This window comes from Canis aureus, chromosome 37 (assembly GCF_053574225.1).
Source record: "Canis aureus isolate CA01 chromosome 37, VMU_Caureus_v.1.0, whole genome shotgun sequence".
In the NCBI taxonomy this organism is placed as follows: Eukaryota; Metazoa; Chordata; class Mammalia; order Carnivora; family Canidae; genus Canis; species Canis aureus.
In genome coordinates, this window is record NC_135647.1 from 20467511 (window position 1) to 20490019 (window position 22509).

At 43.2% G+C, this 22509-nt stretch overlaps 1 protein-coding gene across 2 annotated transcripts in view; it reads left to right on the forward strand.

Moving 5' to 3' along the window:
• The window catches only part of F13A1 (coagulation factor XIII A chain), a 168058-nt gene extending 146503 nt beyond the window's left edge, over positions 1–21555 (forward strand). For both annotated transcript variants that reach the window (XM_077886450.1, XM_077886451.1), the window contains exons 15-16: positions 13042–13178; positions 19847–21555. In XM_077886450.1, coding sequence (XP_077742576.1) covers positions 13042–13178; positions 19847–20000 — 291 coding nt within the window. In that variant the 3' untranslated portion in view covers positions 20001–21555. The remainder of the gene's footprint in view (positions 1–13041; positions 13179–19846) is intronic.
• Positions 21556–22509: the final 954 nt, after the last annotated feature.

Consider the following 22509-nt stretch of genomic DNA (forward strand, 5'->3'; position numbering starts at 1 on the left):
CTTGGGGAGGAAGATAAGGATGTGTAATGGATACAGATAGAATTTCAGTGTTTCCAGAGTAAAGTGGGTCAGGCATGTCATGAAATGGAAACCACTGGAATAATCTCCCACCTGCATTTGGGACTGTTGTTCATTGAGATATAACTGTATACAGTAGGATGTACACATTGAGATGTCAGCTTGGTGACGGTGAGTTGTTATATGTGTCTACACCTTGCAACCACAAGACAGAGGAAGACATAGAGGATTCCCAATACTCCAGAAAGTTCCCTCATGCCTTTTCCAGCCAATAACTCTTTCCCCCCATCACCAAGATAACCAGCTTTCTGACATCTATCACCATACATTATTTTGCCCATTTGGCTAGTAGTTTTAATGTTGTCTCTCCATTTACCACAAGAAATCTTTAGCCAAATGGTTCAAAGAAACTTGGCAGAAGAGGGCTGAGGATGGATGGAAATGAAAGCCAACTATGGCAACCTGTTGGCTCCCTCTTTTCAGGAGCATTGACAACATGGGTAGCCACACCCTGAGACACCTTCCTGTCCTGTGAGCAGAAACCCAGGCCTCCATCCATGTCCTTGGGGTATGACACCTTACGTCAGCCTTAATCAGGAATTAGAGGCCTTCCCAAGTTGCTGGAGAACTTTTTTTCCCGAAGTATTAGCATAGATCTTAAGCTTCATTCTTCTAAACTGACAATCAAAGTTTACCAAGTTGAGCATGTTTTAAATGAGGTGACAGGGGTAGAGGGACAGCAAGCCTTGGGTGTTAAGAATCATTTGCTGTGAATCATTTGTAAAGCTAATGACTGCTGTGTGGCATTCAGCAGGGCAGCTGTCAATGGGCCTAGCACTGTGCAGATGGCACATGACTACCGTGTAATGAGTCACCCCAGGCCGAGGCTCACCCAAACACAGACAAGTCGTGCCCATTGAGAGAGAGAGCCCAGGTCCTTCATTTTGAGAAAGACTTAAGTCATCACAAGGGCTTCCCTCTCAAGCACCGCCCACGGCCCATCACAGCACCATCCAATAACAGGCCTCAGAGGATAATTGAAAAATGAGGTCATGCAGGGTCTGCTGGCAGAACAGGAAACAACTGCAAATAGAGGGTAGCATAGGACTCCTCCAGAGGGGCCAGTAGTGCTGTGAGAATTCAGTAGTGTAAGGTGCTGGTACTGTAACCAGCCTCCCCCAAACAATGACGGGTGCTCCCTGGGAGACCTGCCCCACCTGAGGCAGGGCCTACATGCTCCACTTCATTATGAACCAATGACCTGTCCCTCTGAAGGGGCCAGGAGACAGCCCCTCCAAGCTACGGGATGCTCAAGCCACAGCCTAAGGTAGAATTTAATTGCACCGCTGACAATAAACCAAATGTATAAAGGCGACTAATACTTTTCATCTTTTAGACATTATTAATGTGAAGGATTATTTGTTGGTTGTCTTCTGGATTTACTTAAGGAGCACTGAAAATCCTCTGGGGCAGAATGGAAATGCCCTCTGCCACACAAATTGAGTAACCTGGGAAGGGGAACTGTCCTTTAAAAGTTATGTTTTGTTTTGTTTTGTTTTTATTTTTATTTCCGTAAAAGTATGGAGGATGTTGTTCCTGGAGGAAACTTATTTAGAAGTCATTTGAGCAGAACTCCAGCCTGAGTGAAATGGAAACCTTGGCTTCTGCCCAGTACTGTTTATTCAGGAAAGGAGGCAGGAGCATCCTCACCTCAGCTGCTCCTATATCACTAACCTCATTAATCAGACCACCCCCAAGAATGAACTAAATCCAAAGGAGGGAAGAGGTGCTCCTGGATAAAGCACCTCACACCCTAAAAGCCACTCGGATGGCACCGAGCTGTGAGGGGCTCTGAGTCCAGAAACACTGGCTCCTGGGCTGAGCTCCTGAGATGCTGCTTGGCCTACTGGAGATATGATCTTCCTGAGAGTGACTGAGAGAGGAAAAGAAGACAGAGAGAAAAGGAAGGAAAGGAGAACAGGAGAGAGGAAAAGGAGAAGATAAAAAGGAGGGGAGAGAAAAGGGAAGATGGTGGAGGAGAGGAGAGAAGAAGGAAATGGTGGGAGAGAAGAGGAGGGGAGGGGAGAGGAAGGATGGAGGGAGTAGAGAAGGGGAGTGAGAGAGAGGAGGAAAGAGGGGTGCGGAAGAGAAGGGGAGGGAAATGGGAAGGAGGAGGAGAGGAGAGGGGGAGGGTAGAAGATGGGAGGAAGGAGGGAGAGAGGAGAGAAGAGGAAGGAGAGAGAAGCAGAGGAGGAAGGAGAAGGGAGGAAGGGGATAGAACTGGGAAAGGAAGAAAGGAGATAGGAGGAGAGAGCAGAGAGGAGAGGAGGGCAGGGGATGGAAGGGGAGGGAAGGGGAAAGAGAAAAAAGAAGAAAAGGGTGTAATCAACTTTTGCTCAGAAAACCTCAGGGAGAAGGGTTGAATGACTTGTCTAAAGCAGGAGTAGGCAAGGGGGTAAAGGCCATGAAAGCACAGAAGCCCAATGGCTCAGAGGTCCACAGTTACCTGGGACCCATGTCCTCAAATTCTAGGAAGACGTTAGAACCGTCTGTCAATCTCTTTGAGCCTGGGTCAGGCCCACAGCAGACAGACCCTCTCTCTGTGCTGGTCACTGTGATGAATGTGCTGGGTACGGGATGACCCCACGTGAGAGATGAAGGGTTAAGAGGACATGACCATCCCCCCCCCCCCCGTTCATTTGGGGGCAGGAGAGGCATGAGACCAGCACGTGGTGATGACAATGATGGCAACTAGGAGCCATTGAGCTCTAGATTATTGTACTTCTCTTGAATTTTCTTAGTTAAGCCTCATGACCATCCTAGAGGTGGGTATTATTGGAGTTCCCATTTTACAGATGAGAAAACAGAGTGGATGGTAGCATCGCAGTCCAGACATGGGCTCTGGGACCAAACGCCCTGAGGTCAAAGCCTGCTTTCTCGCGTGTATGAGCCTGGACACATCACTGAATCTCTCATAGCAACTGTTTTCTCATCTGCAAAATTGCCATACTCACCTAATAGATTGTTGTGAGTATCTAATGAGCTGATGGATACCTAAGGCCTGATAGAAGTCAACACCGAGCATGTGGAGGCCATTCTTAGTATGGTCACTATTCTGTCCATGAGCGACTTGCCTGTGATCATGTGCTGGTCAGGGGAGGACTGGAGTCTTTCTGACCAGAGGTCCATGCAGATAACCCCAAGGCTATACTGCTCTCACGTGGGAACTCCCATGGAAAGTGTGGCTTTTTCAGGGAAGAGAGATCACATCAGGTTGAGGCATCACAACTCAAGTTGGCAGAACAATAGATGATCCTCAATGAATGGATAACATCTCAAGCTGCAGACATGGGTGCAGAGACCACTCCAGAGCTAGGAGCAAGTGGGAGCCAGGGCAAGGAGAGAGATAGACAGCTTGTGGAAAGAGCGAAAAAGCCTTCCCTGGCTGGAGTCGAGGCTGGCAGCAGGAGATTAGTGAAGATAAACCTCTGTCCAAGGCACTGCCCTCTTCCAGGAGTCCCCAGCCTAAGCCTACTGGAGTGGCCTGACAGCCAGTGTGCTGCTGTCCTTACCTTGCTCCTCTTTTAGAGCAAATAAAGATCAGCTTGGAGCAATATTGAGCCCTCATTTCTAAACTCATGTTACTGTCAACCAAAGCAGTTAGGGTCATCGGACATGTATTTCCATCCTAATGGACCCTGTCTGGTACCGCATTTGTCCCTGTGAAAACAAAGATTGGGACTTGGTTAAATTGTGCTCCCAGTTAACTATTCTCAGCACCCACCATGCATGAGTCATAGAGGATGATCTTCATGTGGAAAATGGCAGAGAGAGAGACACTCATTAAACTTTAATGAGCACGCCTCTCTTTATTTGTGCTATCAAAATATTTTGATGAGAAAAGTATGTTTTATTAAAATCAGACACAGAGTTTTTTTCATGGGTTAATCGTTGTAAGAGCCAAGAAAAGACCTCTCCATTTGGATTTTTAATGAACAGCTACTTTTTTTGGAGAGGATGAGGCACAGAGAGAATCTGACTGGTCTCCAGGCTAGAGACTGGCTTGCCTGCAATCTGTGGCATATAACATGGGGACAGTCTTCTGGTGGGTTTCTCCCCTTCTCAGCAGTGAAGGTTTCAGTTTTCAGGTCCTCTAGCCAACTAGAGTGAGAACACTAAGAGGGACACCGAGAGTCCCTACTGCAGAGAAGAGGAACATAGTGGCTAGAGTTGGATCTCCTGAGCTCATAATCCTACATGGGCTGCTTTAGGATCATTATTCAACCTCCTCCTACGTAGGATGGATCCAGTTAGAGTACTGGCCTTGTTAGGTTTCCGGGAGGGATCACTGAAATAATCCCCATAAAGAACCTACGGTAATCCTAGTACATACTCGACCACTTGTGCCCGGCCACCATCTTTCTTTCTTTCCTCCCTCCTCTCCCTCCTCTTTCTTCCTCTCTCTCTGTATGTCTCACACACATCCTCTCTTTGAACCTCTGTGTCCCCTTTTTCAGAATGAATACACAGTAATAATTATTCTTATCCTTCAGTACAATCATATGCAAAACTCAAAGTTGTGAACATTAGCATCAGTGATGCTTGTGAGAATGCTTAGCCCATACCAGGACCTGGTAATGAATGTCCCCTGCCTCCCTCCCTGCCTGGTCCCATCCATGCCTGAGAAACCAGCAGGCACACCCCTGAGGATTGCTCAGGGTAGCATGTGGCCCTCTGGCCTATAGCGAACATAACCTCACCTGGTGGCATCAACTCTGACCACAGGGTGTGCAGTGTGTGCACTGTTCTCTGTGGAATGTTCATGGGAGGGAGACCACTCTCAAATGCCCATGAGACTGAGAGAGCAGAGGCATTCACGTGTCCCTCAGATGACCTCCATTCAGTACCTGAGAAATAAACTCTTCCAAGTGTCATTCTAAAACAGCTCATTAGCATTATCACGTAGAACACATCCTACAGCCTTTGCAGAACATCACAAAACAGTGATGGAACTAATTTTCTCATAGAAACTAGGGATAATTTCGCTAGGAGAAAACATAACCACTTTCTACATGTGTGATTAAGAAAATTACAACCACGATCCCTGTATTTATAGCAGCATGATTTATGATAGGCAAGATATGGAAGCAGCCCAGGTGTCCATCGACTGATGAATCGATAAAGAAGATGTGGGGCGGGGTGTACGTATGTGTATACAATGAAATATTATTCAGCCATGAAAAAGAAGGAAATCTTGCCATTTGCAATGACATGGATGGAGCTAGAAAATATGAGTGAAATAAATCAGAGAAAGACAAATACCATATGATTTCACTCATATGTGCAATTTAAGAAACAGAACAAAGGGGAAAAAGCAAGAGAGAGACAAACCTAGAAATAGTTTCGAGAGAACAAACTGCTGGTGACCAGAGGTAAGGTGGGTGGGGGGATGGGTGAAATAGGTGAAGGGGATTAAGGAGACCTATTGAGATGAGCACTGGGTGATGTGTGAATTGTTGTACCTGTAATTAATATCACACCATGTGTTAACTCATTGGAATTAGAACAAAAACTAAAAATTTAAGATAAATTTAAATTACAACCAAGAGCACACATTTTTTTAAAATTTTAAATAAAAAAATTAAAACTTAAAAATTTAAAAAATTTAAAATTGAAATTGAAAAAAAATTAAAAAATTTAAAAAATCTTTTAGACATTTAAAATGAAAAAAAAATTTTTAACTTTTTAAAAAATTTTTTTAAATCTTTTAAAACATTTAAAATGAGGAAAATTTAAATTTTTTTAAATTTAAAATTAAGAAAAAATCTTTTAAACATTTAAAATGAGAACAATTGACTGTTTCTGAGCTTTTTTTAAATAGCATTTTGACATGCCTCACTGGCCCCCCACCCCGAGGTAGGCCCAGGCCCCACCGGTGTAGGTGTTGGCCAAGAGCAGCATGAGCAAGATGATAGCATGCATGTGCTCCTTGCTGATTTGTTCTGTTGGCTGAAAGAGTTTTCTTCCCTTTGATTCTTCCCTTTTAGTCACTCACTCTTTTATACAACCATGTATTCAATTCACTCAACAAATAGTCATTTGGTGCCCACTTTGTAAATAAGTTGTAGCAAGTGCTTAAAAAAAAAAATCACCAGAGAAAAACTCAACACCGAGAACATTTTTATTGACTTTTTCTCTGAAATGGGGAGAAACTGCTGATTTTCCTTCTAGCAGTGCCTGCCCTAGGTCAGCTCCAGAAGTGCTGCCGCTCTGTTCTCGCGTGGGTGGGCTCTGCAGTGCCACAAAATAGCAAAATTTTGTTCTTTTGTTCTTTTTTGTTTTGGCTGAGTAATATTCCATTATATATATACACACATATATATAAAGCCTACGAAGGGAGGTGATTCACAGACATCAACAGGCAGAGTCTCCAGCAGGACTAGCACTGACTGGCAGGGGCCCCAGCACTGTGGGCTTGCAGCCTTGAGGATAACACAGGTCACACAGGAAACATCCCCACCCCTCATCCCCTCCCCGGTGTGTGCCAAGACCTTCCCCGGGGCCTGCACCTGCACTGCTGCAGACTGCAGCCTGGGAGAGGCAGAAGGGGAACCAAATCCAACCCACTCAGTACTTGCCACACCATGCAGGGAGCAGCATCCACCCTGAAAAAGAGGTGCCCCTGCATAACTTGCCCAGATAAACCCTAGCACCGGTGTCACATTCACCTCTGCTCCGACTTGAGACACCATCAGCTGTTTTTAACCAGAGCTCACCGACTAACTGAGGTTAAGTGTCGAATCCTCTTCATCCCCCCTCTGCTCATGCCCCCAGAGCCTCAGTCTAAACCAGAGCAGAGCGAGGCGGAAGAGTGCTGGGGAGAGAGCCTGAGCCCTGCTCCCCCAGCATCCCAATTCATAGGCCTCTATCCTGGAGGGGAAGGTAAAACTGGGAAGCCACTTGGGGGAAGGAGCGCCCCAACGACAGCCACTGGGTAAGCTGTGAGACTTACCTGCAGTTTCATTTTGTTCTGTGACAACCTACACATCTGAGACTTTCCAGCCAGGAAAAAAAAAAAAAAAATGAGAACAAAGACTCTGTGTTCTAACCGTCCCCTGAACCCTGACCCATTTTTCCCTCCTGTGTGTCCAAGCAAGTATATTTGTCTCTTCCAGCCTCCCTTGGGTCGCACGTCTGGATCACCAGGACCATAGGTCACCAGGGAGGCTGGGACAGGGCGTGGGGACCTGGGCTTTTCCACTTCTCTTTCCAGTGTGGGTGGAGGCTGGCAGCTCCTCTCCTGGTGGCTCTCTACTCCATTACCTGAGAAACCATATCCACATCACTCTGCACAGGAGAACTTACGGGTGAGGAGGTTCTCGTGCTCACGCTGGCAACATAATATTCTCCCTTTAAACATCAGGTGCATTTAGATTCAATAAGTGCTATGATTGAGATGCTCGGCCAGGTGATTTCACACATAATATCTCATTGAATCCTCCCAATAATGGCACAGGGAATCAAAGCCCAGAGAGTTCAGATGACTTGGCCCAAGTCAACTTGGCGGCAGCCCCTGATCTTGACCCCTGAGTCCAGTGCTCCCTCCGAGTCCCCAGCTATGGTCACTCACTGTGGCCCAGCCACTGCACTTGTGCCCTCGGCACTGTTTTATCAATCCGTGGAGATAAACAAATACATCAGTCTATGGGGACCCATCTTGAGGGGCTCTGAGCAGGTGAAGCCTATGTATCCCCAAAGGGTCCCAGGTGGGGCACCACCAGCTGTGACTTTACTTGCTTTGTTTGTCACAGAGGAGCAGGCACTGAATGTGCTGCATCAGCCAGAAGAGCATGTCCTAGAGGATGTCTGTGAGCCCTGCCACTACAAAGTGTGCATTTGCAGCTCCCTGCTCAGCACAGCTACTGAACAACCTGTATTTGAGAATGAAAATGAGAAATCATTGCTAACTGAGGCGCCTAGAATATAATTTTCTCTATATATTTCCCGTTTGTTGTTTTTTAATCTTAAAAAAGAAACACAGTCACAAAGTAAAACATCAAAAATAATTAATCTTATCTACCTTCATATGATCCCACTCAGTTTGGGCTACTGGTTATTTTTAAAAATGATATTTCTATCTTTACCTTAAATAGAAAATCCTATTATCGTCGAGTAATATATCAAGGTCCCAAGGCTACCTTGTCACATTTTACTCTGGTGTAGGAATTGGATTCTTTCCCCCATGAAGTCAGAAACAAAGAGTTGGGTTACACATATATTTTCAAATTTTGTTCGGGGTCAAGTTATAATCATTGTGCTTACCTGGAAGTTTAGTGGTATAACATAAGGTAATACTGCGAATGATTTCTTCAGTCGATTTCAGAAAATAAAGAAGCTATTTTCATCAAAAAAAAAAAAGTTACTATTTTTGCCTCTGCTGTCAGAGATGACAGTGTCTGTAGTGTTTAAAGAGGCATGTTTTGGAGTTGGAAAGACCTAAATTTGTATCTGGGTTCTTCTAGTTTACTAGCTCTGTAACTTGGGTCCTTTGATTACCTTCCAAGTGTCAGATTGACATCAATTGAATGAAGATAATGAAAATGTTTGCCCCTGAGCCCATAAGGAGGGCTGATGAAACAAGATAATGTAAGTAAAACATGAGCAGAATGCCTGCATTACTAAGGAAATGCTAAAAATAATGTGAGGTGCTATTATCACGGTTACTAATCAGAGTCCGTGTGGGGGGTGTGGTTAAGCAATGACTCTGGCACCAGATTGCCTGCATTTAATCTCACTTCCCCTATTTATTATCCACATGAACTTGAACAAATTACTTCTCTGCGCCTCAGTTTCCTCTGTAAAATGAAGACTCATAGCATCTACCTCATAGGGTTGTGAGGATTAAATAGTCAATATAAGTAAATCACTTAACAGCACTGTCCAATAGAACTTCCTGTGATTATGGGAATATTCTAAACCTACACAGTCCAATATAATAGCCACTAATCACAGAGAGTTATTGCGTACCTGAAATGTAGCTGGTATAATTAAGGAGCGAATTTTAAATTTAATTTAATTTAATCTAATTTAATTAATTTAAATTCAAATAGCCACCTGTGGCGACCATATTAGACTGTGCAGACTTAGAACATCGCCTGACGACCAAAAAACCATTCGTTTTATGTAGTAAATGCTAAACCAAGTGAGTTAGCTAGAAGCAGCGGTGGTGCTGGTGCTGGTGAGCACAGTTCACAAATAAGAAACTACTTATTACCAGCAAGGCTAGAGAGGAGAAAAAAAATTTATTTTCCAGTAATACATGTAATACATTATTGATGGCACTTGAAGTAAGGGCCACGAGGTGAAATAATAAATTGTGTGAATTATATTGCCACTGAAATTCATTCTTCCTCAAACTTTTTCCTTCATTTCAGTTTCAGTATTGAACACGGTTACGCATATTATAAAGCATATACTCCACGGGAGAGATCGTGTGATTTCCTAAAAAGTAATTGCTTCCAAAAGTTTACATGTATGTGTATGTGCACCCACCAGTAACTTTCTCGTTCAAAAAAGAATCAAAATAGTGACTCATTATCGGGAAGTAGTATAAAAGACAAGAACTTGGTATGTCCATATTGGTGAATGCTGTTTAACTTGGAAAAGCATCATATTTCATGTCAATACTTAAAACCAGATATTTTCAATGGGATACTGAAAACAATTAGGGCCATCAAACACGTGGAAGAGATTTTGATGTCATGAAGGATGACCCACACTTTAGTCTTTTGTCTGGCTCGTCTCTGGAGTACACAGAAAAGTTTCTTCCTGAACGAATCTTCTCTGGATTGCTCAAGGATCCCTCTATTTAACTTTTTATAAGAGCGAGACAATCAGAAACAGAACTACAATGATATGAATTATTTTCACAGCATTAAAGAAAAGGGAACAGTGCAGATTCCTTAAAGAATTGGATTTGGGCATTTTCATCACGATGGTCTTCTCAGCATTTGGCAGGTATCACAGCATGGTGCCTCACTTAAGTCAACACATGCTGTGAAAATACTATGTGTACGTTCCATTTTCCTCAAAAGAAGGGAGGAAAATATCTCCACTTAATTTTCCTAAACAGAAAACAGTGATGTTAAAGGTTAGGCAGGCTTCTATACTTGGTTTGGTTTGAGTCTTTTGGGTTCATTATCATCTCAGTAGTCAGGCAAGGGAAATTTACATTCTGGGTGCAGGAGATGCATGTCAGGAAAGGGAAACTGAGTCTTTTGTCAACTGCAAAAGCAACACTCTACAACGTGAGAAGAGACCTCTCCTCTCAGCCCCCCACCTCTCCCCGGCCTCCTGCCCGCTCAGGATCGGGGAAGCCCGTGGCAGCAGCTCAATGCAAAAATAACATCTAAACCGAAACTGGTTAGGCATGATGCATGAAGTTATGTGAGAAGGCTTAATCTTCAAATCATGGCCAGATCTAAAGCCCACCCATGAAAGGCTAAGCACAGGGGCCAGCCTTTCAAACATTAAGTTTCCCCAGCAGTGTCAAAAATGACCTGGAATCTTTCTGTTGAGCTAGTCTTACCATATGGAAATGACTCTTCAGCTGGAGCCCATGGGTGGGAGGAGGTCCATCAAAAGACCTTCGGACTCTGTAATGAATCCCCTAAAGCCACATGTGAGATGTGTATGTCTTGTATTTGTCACTGTGTGTATCTGTGTTGGGGAAGGGTCAGTAGCTATTACTAGATTTTTTTTTACGTATATATATAAAGGGCTTCTGTCCCTACTTGTAATAGCATTCCATGAATACAGCAGATGATTCCAAAATATTTCCCCCTCTGAAAGTAAAGTGATCAGACTTTTTTTACCAATAGCATCTCTGAAGCAGCCCCTACTTTCTCCATTTCAGACAGTTTTTGCAAACATTATCTTTATCTTATATTTTTAAAAATCTGAAAGTGTTCTGAAATTTTTTTCCAACTTAGGAAAAATACGTTGTCCACACTTGAGAATTAAACCAAGAGTACTCAGAGTATTCTAATAATGCACCTCTGTATTTCTAACATCTATATCGATGGAGTCAGGACATCTGGGAAGAAAGTGAAAATTTCAGCCTGTCTTCTAAAATGTTTTGTCTGCATCAAAGATTTTCAACTGGGGAGCAGTTTTCTAAGTTGGTTCCTAGAAATCAGCAGGAGTGCTTAAACTAAACTTATTATAGGCTCTGCCTGAGATTCTGAATTAATTGCTTGGGAGTGGGCCTAGACCTCCATGATTTTAAAGTTTCCCAGTGGGCTCTGTGTGCATGGAAGGCTGAAGACCACCGGTGAAGCACTGGACACACTGCTTGGCATACGACCCATGCTCTCTTGGTGACACCTGCTGCGGTCACCACCACGATCATTGTCTGCTCCACCCCTGATCCCTCTGACCCCTGTGCTGCCCCCATCCCACCCAGCAGACATTAATTTGAATGTAATAAACAAGGAGAATTGGCTGCAATTTTCATTTTTCTCATAGATTTTTAAAATCCCACAGACATAAATTTAGACACAAACTGTGTCTTAAAGGTAAAGCCATAAAGATTTATTCTTTACTGTAATCAGTAAGTGAGAGTCTTTTTCTCTGGGAATTGTCCTTCCTCTTTGCCTCTGTTCATAAGAAAGGCTCACTTCCATCTGATTTTTTTCTACAGTATATTCTGCTTAAAGAAATAGGGTATGGTAATGGCTGAGTTGTTACATGGGAAACTCAGTCAAGAAATTCCATAATTAAGCAGTTCATCTAATTTCACAAGTATTTATTTGCTGGGCACTGGCTAGATACGGGAGTTGAAAGTGCACTAAAATATAAGATGAGTAAAACAAACTACCTTGAGCTCTGCTATTCCAAACACAGTATGAGCTATCAAGTATGGAGCTTTTGCCTTGTGCCCTACAGTGTGTTTGTTGCTTTTTATGCATTATCCCATTCTACCCTTTTCTTATGAGGTAAGAACTATTATTATCTTGTTCCCAAGTTATGTCAAGCTTATACAGATCCATCCAGCCAGCACACATAGCTCCAAAACAAACAACAACAACAACAAAAAAAAAACCCATAGTCACGTGGCTGTTTTCCAGCTCATTGTGTGGTGTGGAGAAAGCATACCTACCATTCCTGGCACCTAGTATACACAGTCTAAGAGTAAATAATAATAGCATTTCACATCGATGACCCCATAGGAACGTCAGTCCAGTCTCTGAGACAGGAAACCTGAATCTCAGAAAAGTTGAGTAGGTCACCCAAGGCCCCACTACTAGTTAAGTGCTGAATTGACATTGAACTCTGGCCGCCTCATGAGATGCTTTGCCAAATACCCAATATTTCTGAGACTTGTCATAGATAAACTAGCCAACAAACAGCCTTACATTCTCCTGGACTCAGATGTAACTGCAGATGAGAAGTTTTTTTTTTTTTTTTTCTGCCTATTTTAGTGTTCAGATTCCTTTTCTTCAAGTTCCACGGTGATACTCCCTCATTGGCCTAATGAGGGCCATACTTTTCTTTCTAGTGTGACTAAAAGTAAGAAGGATCAGGCCCCCTGGAGCATTCTCTTCCTCTTGAACTCAGGAATCCCCCGTATCCTGGCAGAAAATTTGAGTCCTGTCCAGAAGCAGAGTTTGCCTGGCCACCCTCACCATGGAAATGTGTTGCTACACCAAATGCACTTCCACCTCCTGCTGATAAAGAGCAGCTGGTGGTCACGGCTATTAACCTGAGCTCTAATTAGGGTGGTTTTTATAATGAGGAAAAGAGTGTGATTCTAATTAGTAATTTTCCATCTTTGTCTCAATAGGTATCCCCCAGTCAAAGCAATCAGCTATCCTCATCACACTGGTTCCTTCGCCAAAAAATAACCATTCTGTTAAACCAGCAAAAGTGAAAATGGCTGAGGACACAGGAGAACCGGAAAGGTTTTATGCACTGCTAATGAGCTGCATTCTCCCCGCCCCACCCCCCCAACTTCTGTCTTAGGTCCGTGGCGCCAAGATGGTTGGTTCTGACATGGTGGTGACAGTTGAGTTCACCAATCCCCTGAAAGAAACTCTGCGGAATGTGTGGATACACCTGGATGGTCCTGGAGTGATAAAGCCAATGAGGAAGATGTTCCGGTAAGGAACATCTCAGTGGGGACTGAGAAGGTGACAAGTGATGTGGGATTGTGGGAAGACTTAGTGTTCTCTGTCTTTTCCAAACTTATATCTAACACCCAATGAACATGTCTGCGAAGCTGCCGCCTTCTTATTGGCCATTTCTAGGAGTCCTGGGGTAAAAGTAAGGTTGGTTTGACTGGCACTTCCATCATTTAATCATTAAAACCACCCTAATGAGGTAGGTACCATTATCATCTCCCTTTGGGTAGCAGAGGCTTGAGAGGTGGACTGGTTTGCCCCAAGTTTCATAGCTTACAAGAGAGAGGTACCCAGATTCAGACTCAGGGAAGCTGATTCAGAAACTCAGATTCAAGGGTGTCTGGGTGGCTCAGTCAGTTATGTGTCTGCCTTTGGCTCAGGTCATGATCCTAGGGTCCTGGGATGGAGCCCCAAGTCAAGATCCCCACTCAGCAGGGAGCCTGCTTCCAGGTCCTTTTCCCCCTCTCTCATGCTTGTCTCTCTCTTATGCTCTCTCTCTCTTATGCTTGCTCTCTCTCTCTCTCTCTCAAATAAATAAATAAAATCTTTAAAAAAAAATAAAGGAAACTGAGTTTCAAGTATTCTACTGCACTATCTCCTCAGGTGTCAATTCTACTAATGTCCATGGAGTACCTACAATGTGTCAGGCAGGATGCTAAAAAATGTCCCTTATCAAGGGCTTTCTCCCAGCCCCGCCTCCCAGATTTCCCTGATTCAAGCACTCTACAACTGTTGTTTTCAGGAGAATAAAGAGAAGCCTGGGGCATCCTGGGTGGCTCAGTGATTTAGCACCACCTTCAGCCCAGGGCATGGTCCTGGAGACCCAGGATCGAGTCCTGCATCGGGGTCCCTGCATGGAGCCTGCTTCTCCCTCTGCCTGTGTCTCTGCTTCTCTCTCTCTCTCTCTGTTTCTCATGAATAAATAGATAAAATCTTTAAAAAAAAAAAAAAAGGAGCCTAAAGACTTGCAAACTTGGTTCTCTATTTAGGGGACCAACGACTGCCTCAGACTCTGTGATAATATGAATGAGACTGCTTCCTCCACACCTAGCACCATCACATTGTGCCCTGTAGTTTCCTAGCTTCTGTGACTTCTGCTGACAAAGAGTGTCACCCAGCAAGATAGCCCATTCCACAGTTAGGTAGCTCTCCTTGTTAGAAAACAATTCTACCTTTTTAAAAATATTTTTATTTATTCATGAGAGACACAGAGAGAGAGGCAGAGACATAAGCAGAGGGAGAAGCAGGCTCCCCCCTGCGAGGAGGGAGCCCATTGTGGGACTTGATTCCAGGACCTGGGATCACAACCTGAGTCAAAGACAGATGCTCAACTGCTGAGCCACCCAGGTGTACCTTTTGATCCCACCCAGAGATCCTAATTCTGCCATTTGGATCAGCACAGGATAAAGCTCATCTCTTTTCCGTCTGGTGCCTTGCAAATGTTTGCAAACAACTGTCACATCTTCTCTATACCTCTCCTGACCTCTAATGTGTCTTTAGCTTCCCCTCCTCCCCCACATACTCTAGTTTGTCAGTGCGCTCCTTAAAGTGTGACACCCAGAATGGATCCCAATCTTTGAGGCTTAATACTTTCATTTCTACCACAAATAAATCCCTGTCAGCATCAATCAATCTAGCATATTTCCTGTGGGGGTGAACTTCTGAAACATAGAAGGGGAGGTGGATGGGCTGCAGAAAACGCTGGATGACCAGCTATGTTAGGAATCTCCCTAATGCCCTTTCTGGAAGCTACCTCCTCTGAATCTGTGGGACCAGGCCAAAGCCTACTTCCCCCCTTATGGGATGTCTTTAAAGAACAATTTGCCCACTAAGTGCTCTCTGCATTTCTTTCAAATTACAGTGCTCACAGCTTCTGCAATCCCATTGTCTAAGAGACTCCTGCTGCCAGTGAATGCCATAAACAACAGAGAAAATAATTCGAGTGCTTTTTAAAAAATGCAAGCACAAAACATAACCCTTCCTGTGCTAATAGGAAAGTTGCAAGAAAAAAAGAATTAAATTAGAAATCATCCTTAGTGAGAGGGAGAGGTCAGCAGTGGTAGCCCTGCTTTCGTCATAAACGACAGCCTCACTCACCCCTTCTCACACCTTCCCACTCGAATCAGATGCGAGAATCATTCAGGCAAAGTGAAACACGTTTCTTCTTCAAAACAACCCCCCGCTGCATCCAATTTTTCCTTCTCAAATGGTAACCCCAGAAGCCTCATCTGAGGGTATTGGAACCTCCTGCTACCTGTACACTTTGGCTGTGCCAAAAATCCCACCTTGATCACAAGCCAATGCATCAAAAGAGACAATCTGTGTTAGAAGAAAGGTTAGTCCTCACATGGTGCAATGGCCCACCATTTGGGAGGCATAGGGCTCCAAGTGGGTTGAGTGTACAGGGGCTTATTGTTAATATCTGACATTGGGATAGGGAGAATTGGAGGGAATCATGGAAAGGATGGAAGAGCCCAGTCCTTACATGGACACAAGGCAAATTCCCCGCCCACACTCTTCCTTAAGGTAGTTACGTCCAACACATTGGTCTATGTCAAATAGGTAACAGACAGAAAGTGAGGTTCTCAATCTCTTATAAGAATCCAGATCCAGGGGGTGGACTTCTCCAATACAAGGGGTAGCTTTATTTCTCGGAGACTGTCAAAAATTGGAAAGAACTTGAGAGAGAAAATATTTGCTATCCAGGGTGGGCTCAGGACTTTGACGATAACTACTACTTTCTCTGTCTCTCCTGACTCTAGCACACACATTCGTATCCAAGACCTGAGCCAGCCAGCACCCACGTCCATATTGTCAGATAATTACAAGCATCCAGGGTACCCTTGGCTGCCAAGATCTGATCTCAGAGTGGCAGATCCATATAACAACTTGGACCCTTAAAAAGAGCAATTGTGTAGAAGCAGAATCATTCACAAGACTAAATTCCTTCCCAGGATACACATCTTGAATAGTCAAGGGACTTGCTACCCCCACATATTCACCCACAATCCTGCCAGGGCCCTAGAAGGCAAGGGGTATCAAACACAAAGCAGGGGGCCTGGAAAGAAGGAACTAGAGAACAGGGAATTGAACTAGAAATGAGGAAAGCAGTGTTGTTTCACTCCTTGCTCAGGGGATGAGCCAACTGTGCTCCGAGATGCTTTACCTTCCTGCCTTCTGCCACCACCTCCCACCTATTTCAGATTCTTGAATGTGCTGCCCCCACAGACTCTCAGCTTTCAAGTTTCTGCACTTGATAATTCCAGAACATCAAATAATTCATCTTCTAGATTCATTTATCTCTTTAAAAAATGATCAGGTTCAGTAAGTTATTCCAAGAGGAAAATTTCCCGACTTTGTGATTTTGTTTTAAATTTTGAGTTTCTCAAAGTAGGACAGAAGCTGAGGGCTAGACACATGGAGAACAACCCATAGATAGTTGCAGTTTATTGTAATAATAATCCCATTTGCCTGCATGCATTCAAGATGATAAATGGCCAGCGTATCTTGATAGCTCAGCACATTAACTGAGAACCATTTATCACTACATCTATCCCCAGGCAAATAGGATTATTCCAGTATTACTCCACTTAGCAATATGGGTGAGTGATTCTTTTCTCTTTCTGTACATATTTCTCTATAAGTCAATGCATACTTAGACATGCATGTATATCTTCACGCATGAGTATCTTTGTGTGATACTCTTAAGTAGACATCTATACACGTATGAGATGAATGTATGAATATCATTGTGGGGCCAAGTTTATGAGTAAGAGCCAATAACAAATGAAGCTCAGGGATTATAGTTTCTATTTAAAGTAGTCACCTGCATTACATGGCCCCAGGCCAGATCCTTAAGTAAGACAACTATTTTGCAAAGTGTTTCTGATTGATCACTTGGGGAAACCAGGGAAGAAAGAATGAATGGATCAGAGTAAAAATAACCCAGCTCTTGAGAAATAAATGTCTTAAAACATGTATTCATGTTGAATTAATCACTGTAAATTAAGGATAGAGAATTGTTTCTCTGCAAACAGGCAGGAGGAACTTACATTCCTAGTTGCTTTGCAGAGAGTTCAGGCAGAGGAAGCAACAACCACAAAGATGATTGTGGTAATAATCATAATTAGAGCAACAATGACAGTGATACATATCTAAACAACACTTGGCACTTGCTATATTTTACCATGCTCCTAAATGCTGTACAAATAGTAATTCACCCCATGCTCTCCACAGTCTATCCAAAATTCTATAGTGTCTGCCTTTTATAGGTGAGGAAACCCATGGTGAGGTCAATGTTTTTCAAACCTTGAATCATAAAATCAACTTACTGAGTTTGAAAAATACCTATATAGGTTATGTGTGTGTGCTTTTCGTTCAATTTGGCCTTTATATAATGGACAAAAATAATTTACAGAACCACATTTATAAAGAACAGAAGAAATTTATAAAGAAAAGAATTAGTAAGTACCAAATTAATGGAGACATTTAGACCAGCAGTGGCCGTGTCAATGTCTGGAGCAGTTCCACAGACAGGAGTCCCCAAGGCTTTAGATGCCTTTCCCAATTCACTGGGCATAGATATAAGAGTTTGAAAGGGAATTCAATACAGTGTCTAGATTTCTAAGATTTGGGGCATTTCCCCTCCCTATCCCAGAGGACATACACCCATGGACAGCTAAAATACATATTGTTTTAGCTCTATTTGAGGAAATTCTGGGTTCTAACTTTACATAGAATAGGTCAAGCACAGGTATATAGCCCTGTATTTCTCCCTGCACTTTGGCTGTTGTTTAAAGTAATGCGTGGGATGCCTGGGTGGCTCAGTGGTTGAGCATCTGCCTTCAGCTCAGGGTGTGATCCCAGGACCCGGGGACTGAGTCCCACATCGGGCTCCCTGCAGGGACCTTGATTCTCCCTCTGCCTATGTCTCTGTCTCTCTCTGTCTCTCATGAATAAATAAATAAAATCTCTAAAAATAAATAAATAAAAATAAGTAAAGTGATCTCTATGGCCCTGGCACCCAAAGACTAAGGCCTGTGAATCACTCCAGACTTTCTTTGGCAGTTCCCCTTCCTTGTAACCACTTCTAACAGCACCTCAGCCTGGAGCTACAACACCCCCAGCTCCTTTGGTCCCTCAGTCCCTCCACAGTACTTGTAGGAAGTGCCCTCCACTAGGGATGTATTCACAGAATTCCTCTACACAGCATGTTCCTCATTTCTGAGCATGAACATAATCTTCATGTCCCCCAGCACATCTTTATTCTTCCATGGTCGGGCCATCAGGCTGTGACCATGGAAGATTCCATAAGCCTCCTTAGGATCTCATCTTCCTCGCTTGTAAATGAGGTAGCTGGACTAAGTGATTCCTAAATCCTTTCTAATTCTGATGAGCTGTGCCTCAACAATCCCATGAAAACAGATCCCTTTCTGTCTCAGACACTCATTATGGTCTCCCTTCATCTACCTAATGCTCTCCCAGAGAAGCACTAGCCCAGAATCCCCCACAAGGCCACCTAGCACATGCCCTCCCTGCAGATCAGAGAGCAGAGACCAGGAATCCTCCACAAACAACACTGTAAGAAGCTCTTAGTACTGAATAAAAGGGCATCCTGCTTATTAAAAACAAAGCAAGCACAATGGCCAGAAAAGTCATCTTCATGGAGTCTATAGTGTAAAACACAGTATACAGTGGTAGAAAGAGCATGGATTTGGGAATCAGAACTACCTGGGTCCAAATCTCGTCTCTCCTGGTTCACAACTGCGTGATCTTAGAAAAACTGCTTCATTTGTTTATCCCTCCATTTTTCTTGACTATTCAGTGTCTCACATAATACTTGCCTCAAGGGACTATCATGCATGTAAAACTTGCCACGTAACTTCCTCTTGAAGCTTCCATAGAGTGATATAAGTGAAGCACTCCAGAGAAGTCTTAATATCCCCAACCCTGATTGATCTCAGACATTCAGTAGGAGTCAGCTTGCCCATGAAGCTTAGGAAAACCTCAGAGTATAGGCTGCAGAGGAAGAGGAGAATACCAGAACCATTAAAGGCCAGTCCTATTATCAGGATGGAGACAAGTGAGTCACAAAAAGGTGCATGGGCAAAGGGACCCAATTTGGTGGTTAAACAGGATTATGAATTATAGAACATATATAGAACATATATAGAATGAAATATAGAACATATAGAATTATAGATCTTGGGCCTGGGAACAAGGTCTATCCCAAGGGGATTGGCAAGAACTAATTAGAATATCAGGACCTCAGGAAAGGCAGCTGGGGTTTCAGATAGGAGTCTAATCCAGGAGGGAACCAGCGTGGCCCAAAATGAGCCAGGAGAGACCAGTCACATCCATGAGGCTACTGTGGAGGGTAGGGGACAAGCTAGACTTCAATGGACTCATGGCTGGTGGAAGGCTCAGCCCAAGTTCACCACACATCAGCTGCATCACATCTACTGGGTGGCCAGTAGTTGATGCATCCAAGTGGAAGGAACTGGCACATCTCTATTCTAACTACAATCAACTGAGAGAAAGAAAGCATGTGACTCAGGCAGGGGTTCTCACTGCTTCCTGATCAAGGTGGGGAATTGGATCTGCCTCTCTGGAGAGTAAAACCTTTCCTCTCCTTTCCATCCTTTCAGTGAAATCCAGCCCAGCGCCACCATACAATGGGAAGAAGTGTGTCGACCCTGGGTGTCTGGCCCTCGGAAGCTGATAGCCAGCATGACGAGTGACTCCCTGAGACACGTGTATGGCGAGCTGAATTTGCAGATTCAGAGACGACCTTCTGCATAAATGCATAGGGGGCTGAGTTGGACCTGGGCAGTGGGCTTCTTGTAGTCTTGGCCAAGGAAATTCTAATGCAAAAAAATAGCTCTTGCTTTATCTTAGTTGTGAAGACCCAGCCAGGACTACACAGGGCCCCACAATGGAGATGCCACATATTTCAAAAACTACTTTTCGGTGTGACTATTCAACATGGAAGTTAGTTTTTAATCATTCCACCTTCCAAGGATTCTGAGCATTAGCTTTAATTAAGCTCTAATTAAGTTCTCATAGCTCATAAGAGTAAAAGTCATCATTTATCATCACAAATGGCTGCAGCTCCAAATATCAGAGGACTTTCCTTAACAAGAGGATTTGCTCAATACCTGGCCCCATGTAAAACAAGACTCTGATCTCCCACTCAGCCTTTTGGAGGTAATATACTCCCCAAAAGGGAGAGAAGCACATGATTTGGGCCCTAGAATTCTATTCCCCTTTTTTTGGAATCAGGGTCTATGCTCTAGGGTCAGAATATTTTTCCCAGGTATTGAGAACAACATCATTTTTCTTCTTGGCAAAGCCAGGGCAAGATCTTTCATCTTGCACCTGCGGCAAAGCAACTGCCTGCCAAATTTCACAGATTTACCTTGTGAGAAGATGTGGCCCCATATTAACAAATTGCATTTGTGGGAAACTTAATCACCTAAGAGGAGATAAGATAGCAGGTGCAATACTCAGATCTATTAAATAATGTAGTTTTATGGTGTGTTCTATAGGAGGTGTCACACTGTGGCCTGATCAGCAGGAACCAATATCCTTTACTTTAACAATTTTGGGGCCACAGGACTCGAAAGTAACAAAGCTGACATGGGACAGGAAAAATGAAGAATTAGTCTCTTTATTATTAGTGATTATACTTCATCTGTCTCTCTGGGATCCTCTCTTTCATACAATGATGCCAGCCCAGGTACCTTTTTAGAGATAGAAAAGCCCTGTGAGTTGGAGAATCTGGCAGATTTAGTAGCCAGACATGTGGAACGATGGGCAGCCACTAATTCCCTATTGTCCTTCATATCACTCATGTTGAGACCTCAGCTCCAGACTCCGATACTAAAAGGTAATATGGACTCTGTGGTGCAAGTAGCCAGTGCTAGCACAGACAGGATGACAGAGGATGCTGACAAGGTTCCAACAGCCAAGGCTACCTGCTATTTGCAAGGCTGATTTATGATCAAAATTATCTATCGATATGCCTTGGGTATGATTCTTAGAGAAAACAAAAACAAAGTGGAAAAAGCTAGAATGGAATTCTCTGATCTACATAACCACATTTCTAAGCCCTTGAGTTGGTTCTGGGCACCAGGGATCCATGAGGGTGGGTGGTCACCTCCTTACGTGCATCATACCTAATTTCATTAAGTAATTAATAATTCCAGCATTTGCCAAGCCTTCCAATACTCAATTTTAAAATGAAATGCATTTTGCTATACTATTAAACTGGCTTAATGTAGTATATCCTTATTAACTAGAATGTAATCAAAGCTTCAAATAAAGTTAATGTGATTGTGTTTGCATCTGCATAGAAGTGAACACTTTTAATTTTTATTACAACACATTACCAGTGCTCGCTTCGGCAGCACATATACAACACATTACCAAGCACAGGTGCTCAAGAAACCAGCCTTCCTTAGCAGTAGATGACCCACCCTGGCTAGGAAAGCAAGCATTTTCCCTTTAAAGGAAATGACTTTAATAGGTACTCATGCACAGTTAGCTATCCTCACTGCTCTCTTTACATTTTACTAACTACATTCATCAAAGGAGGAAGTGTATATATTTAGTTCAAAAACAGCTTCCAGAAACTGCAAAAGCTCTGTAGATACTTCATGAATGATCTCACGAATCATTATAGTTAATCAGTAGACCAACTAGCGTGGATACCTATCACAATGAAAACATTTTGTGGTCTTAGAACAGGGATGGAAAATACATGGCAAGTGTGTATGGGAGATCCTACATTCATGGCAATACCACTGAACAACTGCTGCTCAGATAGGGCCTCAGAATTCTCCTCACCACAGTACACCAGGCAGCTATTACCAACTGATTTAGAGTTGGCACTCAAAATAAAACCTATTCATCATGCCTAAGAGCCAGCCCATCCCCTCTGACAGCTGGGATTCTACACTGTATAATAATGCTGTGCCTCTAAAAATCATTTTATCAGTGGTAACAAGTAATGAATCTCAGCACCAGGAACTCTGAATTCTAGCTTCTGCCTCTGCTTGTCCTCTATGGTTCTGAACAAATATTTGTGTTTATAGCTTCAATGATCAAAGAAGGGTAATAATACTTACATTTCTACAAGATTCTTCTGGGGATATATGAAGCAAAACTTAACAACAACACATGCAAAACTATCTACAAAAGTAGATAGATGACAGACAATGAGATAGGTAGATGGATGACAGAGAGATAGAAAGAGATTTATGAATATATATATACATATATTTTTTCCAAGTAATTTCACTTCATTAAC